Raw genomic sequence first — 6363 nt, 5'->3', positions numbered from 1 at the left:
CACTAGCAATATAGATGGCCTGAAAAGTCAACATTCATGAACTAAAAACCAACTCCAATTTTCATTTTACAGTATCGGATTGGCTGTCGTGTCTTTGGTGGGCGGAGTCTTAAAGGGATACTTCACCGATTAGCATTAAGCTTTGTATCAGTAGAAACCCGGTGGTATTTTCGAGTGACCGTGCTTCCCCCCCTCATGTCCCCCTGAGACGAGAGATTTCTGGATTGTGTGTCTGGAAATAAACCTCAGATGACACAAAAATCATCATTTAGCTCATCAGAGGCTCTTTAGTCCAGAGGCGAGAGACTCCAGCCAGTAGGAGGAGCTCGTCCCGCATGTGTTCAACCCGCCCATAGGGGGATCTCTCGATAAAACCATAGACAGTAAAAGAAATGGACACAGCGACCCCATTGGAACTCAATTGAGACAAGTGAAGCCCGTTTTCAGCGATTTCTTAGCACTTCCTTTCCTGACGCGCAGACTCAAACCGAGCAAAGCGTTACATGGACCACGTGAGCAACCCGTCTGTCTTCTAGTAGCTGTGCCGAGAGAAATCTGAATCATTCCCTTCCGAATCTTGCAGAGACGGAGAGTGTGATTAGGAGCTGTCCATGAGCTTGGAGCAGGAGCAACTTTTGCTAGGTATTCTGATTAATTATATTGTCATTTTGCCTCTATGTCCCCCCGATTGACCGCGAGCTTCTCCTCCTGTCCATACGGTAATCTCTCTAATGTGCGACAGAGAGTCGCGTGATTATGACGCAATCGTTAGCATACTTTTACAAAAATTGCTTCTACGGGGCCATTACATAAGCTACAAGGTAATGGAGCATTTTATACATTGTCGTGTTTCTTTAGAAATAAAAAATGGACAAATGGAGTCTTCAAACGCCTCAGATGTAAAGTTATTCGCTGTCAAAGTGACGCCAAAATGAATGGAAGTCAATGGGATTGCTAACGCAAGTGAAGTTCCGCTCAAGATGGCGGCACCCGGCCGACTTCAACTTCCGGTCGACTTCCTTCCCGCTTGGATAAAACGCCGTCTTTTCAGTTTCCAGTCGACTAGTAGCCTAGCTGTATCATTTCTCCCGACACTGCCCTCTGTAACCGGGAGGCGTGGCTTGGGAGTGTCCTTGTAGAGCAGCGAAGCAAGTGCATTCTGGGAGTTGTAGTCTTTCATCCACATGAGCCAAAAATACATTTTCTGGCTTTTCTCAGTCTAGAAGGCACCAACTTCTAAAATAATTTCACATTATACTACATAAATGACCCAATTTAAATACACATTCATCTTTCCAGCGGTGAATTATCCCTTTAAATAAAATGCACGTAAACTGCATTGGCTTAGTCTGGCAACAGTTGCAACAACAACTTTAAAACAAAGTTAACCTACATCTGACCACTTGGTGGCGCTGTTGTCTATGTCAAATATGCTTACATTACATCTGTGCAACTGCTTTGGCAAAATGACACTTCTTAAGTAGAAATTGCTGTCATAATTTATATAAATAAATGCTCTTTTAATATTTGTATCAAGCAATTATAATGCACCACACCAACCCATGTTGCATTGTTAGCAAATCTATAAAAGGCATGCCGTTTGAAAATATCCCGAGCAGTTTTTGATGGTTTGGAAATATGTGTAACATGTAGAGGTGGAGCATTTATGACTGAGGAGTTTTGTTACACTCCTCCTATGAATGCTTCAATCATATCAGACGTCTCACAGTGGACACTGGAAAAGCACTGGGATAACTAGTTACATAGGAAAGCTGGAGAAGATCAAGTCGATCTGGGACGCTGAAGACGACAGCACGATGCAATTAGTTGATGTGGAGCTAGAGAAACACACGGAGAGCAGGACATCCACAAACAGCTCAAAGTTTCTGTCGCACTCGATCGAGGAAATACTGAAAAAACCTTCCAGTTTGACAGTGGGACCTGACAGAACAGACAAGAAGCTTAAAACATCTGGATGTACACAGACCAAGACAAAGCCGGACGCTCCTAAAATCAGCCAATGCACAGGTGTCTTTTTATTATCATTGTCAACTGATATTACGCTTATAGCTTGTGTATAAGAAAAATAAGTAACATTTTTTTTAGTGTCCTTGTTACATATGTTACATGTACTTATAGTAATAACAGTAAATTATGCATAATTACATGCAACTAACCCTCAACCAAATCCTACTCCTAATCTGAGTAACAAAGGTGTAGTTTGTGAATAGTAAACACATTTTTACAAGAAATTGTTAGACATTAAGTTAGTTCGAACAACTATTAGTCTTTACAGTGTAAAAGATCTGCGGGTAACAGTGTTGAAATATCTTGTAACTTTTTATTTTGCAGTGTCCTTGTTGAATATGTTACATGTATTTACCATAGTATTAACAGTAAATTGTTAATGCAACTAACCCTCAACCAAGTCCTAATCCTTTAACCCTATAGTACATGTAGTTGCTTATTAATACTCAGAACTTAAATATATAATTACACTGTCAAGTCAAGTCAAGTCAAATATATTTGTATAGGCTTTTCACAATACAGATTGTATCAAAGCAGCTTCACAGTATTAAATTAAAATAATACAACAAGGTTTGTTTCTAGTGGAATTTATTGATTGATAAAATAAAATTAAATATCCCCAAAATATCTCCAACTGAGCAAGCCAAAGGCAACACTGTAACAATTACCCCTTAAAGTAAAGGGTTACACTTTATTTTAATGTGTCATTGTTACAATGTAATTAACTACATGTACTTACTGTAGGATTAGGATTTGGTTGAGGGTTAGTTGCATGTAATTATGCATAATTTACTGTTACTATGATAAGTACATGTAACATGTAACAAGGACACTATAAAATAAAGTGTTACCAAATAAAGTGTAACCGAAAAATATACAATCTGTTTAACCCAATAAGAGGATTTGCAGCAATTTTCTGAATACCTTTGTGATGGTGCAGCTCGCGGGTCCGGTCACAGACGGGTGCGGACCACATTCACAGTGTCCCAGCTGGAGGAGCTGGAGAGAGTCTTCCAGGAAACACACTATCCTGACGTTCACACCAGAGACCGGGTCGCCTGTCGAACGCAGCTCTCGGAGGGACGAGTACAGGTACGCCGTCCGAAAACACACGCAATAATCCCAACCAGTGCTTCCTTTCGTTAAGATATGGAGATTTTTGAAGGCATATAAGGAAGAAATGTATCATTTTATTTGCTGTAACTCAACACAAATTAATCTTTATTTTAATCACCTTTTAGCTTTTTGGATTTGTCTAAGTAGCTCTGTGGCGCGATAAATGAATTTATATCAAAGTACAAATATTGAGCTATGAATAATATAATATAATATAACAATCTAATATAATATAATCAATATAAAACTATAATATGATATAATATAACAATCTAATATAATATAATTAATATAATATTTACCATGTCAGTATTTGTACCTTTGTATAGGCTATATACAATTTAAGTATGTATTTTATATATACTTTGAGAGTCTACATCAAATATTGTACTTAACACTATAATATAATCTATAATTTCAGCTATAATATAATGTAATATACATAGTATGGATATTAAGTGGAATTGAAGAAGTATATGTGTGTAATATGTAAACCAACACCATTGGTTTCTGGTTCAAATGTGATTGGTTCATGTTACACTGACTTGAAACAGTTACTCTTTGACTTAACTTGATTTCATTTTGAAATAACATGTTTCAATCAAGTAACCCGATCAAACGGGACTTTCACTTCCCATCATGCTTCGCAAAGGGGCTGAACTGGGAGAGTAAATGTTGAAATAAAGTGTTATTTTATGCTTTTTTTTTTAGCTTTGAATTGCTTTAATAAGCAAACACTATGGTAGTACTCTGGTTCAAACCAGCATAACTTCTGGACTAACAAAGTGTGTAAAGAAAAGTTATATTTAGTTTGTTGTTATTTAAATCACAAGACTAAACCAGAAGCATTAAATTAAGTTAAACTAAAACTACTCTTTCAAGTTAAATGGACATCATTGATTCGAGTTAGTTGTACATGAATATTATGGGGTTTACTTGTTTCAATGAAGTGGAACAACGGTCCATGATTGAATCATGTTCAGCCAAAGAGCGATTTTATAGAGTGTAATATGAAAATAGTTGTTTATCATATTTGTTTAGATCTGGTTCCAGAACCGACGGGCGAAGTGGAGGCGCAGTGAAGCTAAAGCCGCGCACAGACCGTTAGCAGTGTTGACAGATGCAAAACACACTCACCACCTCCTGCCTCCCGTCCTCTATGTCCCGGTAAATACTTTCATTCACATCCATCCATGAGCGGAGACCTTTGAGCCAAATTACTGATGTCCCAAGAGAGAAAAAGCAAAAAGATAGCATAAATAACTAACCTTTAACTTTATGTACAAAGTTAACTAAATAACTTTAATTTAGCTAATATTTGTAATAAAATCATGAAAAAAATTGTGTGTTGGATTTACATGATTTAATAGTGTACATCGGTTCCACATGAATCAATTAAGTTAAATGAACAGAATTTGTTGACGTAACTTCAACATCATGGAATTAAGTCGTTTTAAATGACCCAATTAAGTAGTCTCAAAGTGAATTATAAAAGGATTCAGGTATTCAAATTCATATATTCATTCATCCAATTAGACTTCATCGTTAGTGTCACACAATTGAATTGATAGATTATCGCTAGCTATTAGCTAGCAATAGCACTTAAATGCTAAGATGTACATTCTCCTTCAGCCAGAGTAGTTAAACGTAGCATTATAAGTCCACAACCTTGAACATTAAACACAATTACACACTATCAAGTCTCCCCCTTTTCTCACTTTCTCAAAAACACATAAAATAACACTTAATTTTAACATTTATTCTGTCTTAATTCAGCCATATGCAAAGCATGCTGGGAACTTAACAAGCACCGCCCAGTTTCAGTTAATGCAACACAAATCATTCAAGTAATCCAACACAAATGGATTAAGTAAGCTTAAATCTTACATATATTTAAGCAGATTGAACACAATCAAATTAGGTTAGGACAAAATGTATAGACATGGTGTGTCATTTTTATTAAGCAATGTGAACAAGCAGCAAAAATCTTTTTTTTTTTTTCTGTACACTTGAACCAGAAGGTCTTGATTGGCTGATTCAGGTGTTTTGTTAGAGGTCGGACTCAAATATTAGTGCATTTATTAGATGACATAAGATTTGAGATATTAAACTTAATATTTAATTCAGAGCCATTTAAATTCCAGCCATTTGCAAAATCATTTGCTTGTGCAAATTTAGCTTAAAATATAACTAACATCCCACACTGTTTATTAAAAGATCATGTCGACATGAAATGATACTTCACCATATCTATTTTGCAAAGGCATGTTATATATCCGTACATTCGTTTCTTTTATTAACAAATGTTTTAACCTTGTAATAAAAACCAGACCTTCTGGTGAAAACGTCAGATTGATGTATGACTTCATCATTCGGTGCGCTTAAACTCCGCCCCTCTGCTTGTGAGTGCCACGGCCACATCTCAACATCCAATCAACAACCAATGCACCAAGTCCCCTCCCTACTTTTTTCCCCTTTTTGATAATCCTATTATACACAAATGCACATCACAATATGGAAAAAGATCAGTCGCTACTTCAGTTTCATTGCGACTTTACGCTAAAAATGAGTTTGCAAGAAGCTAAAATTTCTGTTTCCTATTGTTGTTTTTTTTTTCAATTCCAGTGCCGGAGCTTTCACCAGAAAAGCTGGTTGCCGGAGTCAGTCTGTCCTCCCATTGGCTCTCCTGAATATCATCGTTCATACTTTTGACCTTTCATAGGTCTGCCACCATTCACACTCAACTTACGAGACATTTTCAGCTTCAGTGTTATGAAGATCAAGGCCATTTTGGATCTATTCTTTCCTTTTGGATTAAAAGCACATGTTTTCCACACTGGTGTATAAGCATGACTGTATTTGGTGTTTTTGTATATAAAATGTATTTAAAAAAAAAGAAATCATACGTGAAGTGATGAACGTCTGGCAAGTTGTAAATCAATTTTCTTATCTCATCACAATAAAACCCTGATAAAACCACTAAGTTAATAATAGACCTATCATTTGTGACACAGCACTCACCGGCTGAACTGAGAGATTTCCAGAAGATGAAAGATGAGATCTCATTCCAGAGGTCTGAAGACGATCATTATTCATTCTTGAGAAAATGGCAAAAGGAAAAGTTCAGGTGAATCAATGCTGTTTTCTGACAAATATGACATCTATAATTCAAGTTCACATGCAGTGGCATTATACTCAGCAAACAAAAATATATTCTAA

General features: G+C 36.6%; 1 protein-coding gene across 1 annotated transcript; it reads left to right on the top strand.

Annotated features, from left to right (window-relative positions):
- Positions 1-1700: 1700 nt before the first annotated feature.
- Positions 1701-6129, top strand: LOC308690181 (uncharacterized protein; the record flags this gene model as incomplete). The annotated part of the gene is made up of 4 exons (XM_081364508.1): positions 1701-2028; positions 2969-3120; positions 4186-4311; positions 5770-6129. The coding sequence occupies 4 exons, from the start codon at positions 1701-1703 to the stop codon at positions 5854-5856; spliced, it is 693 nt and encodes a 230-aa protein (XP_081220634.1). The 3' UTR covers positions 5857-6129.
- Between the last annotated feature and the right edge of the window lie 234 nt (positions 6130-6363).

The sequence above is a fragment of the Scardinius erythrophthalmus genome, assembly GCF_964197995.2.
Source record: "Scardinius erythrophthalmus genome assembly, chromosome: 4".
In the NCBI taxonomy this organism is placed as follows: domain Eukaryota; kingdom Metazoa; phylum Chordata; class Actinopteri; order Cypriniformes; family Leuciscidae; genus Scardinius; species Scardinius erythrophthalmus.
Note: the sequence above shows the minus strand (reverse complement) of the source record. Positions and strands in the feature narration are given on the sequence as shown.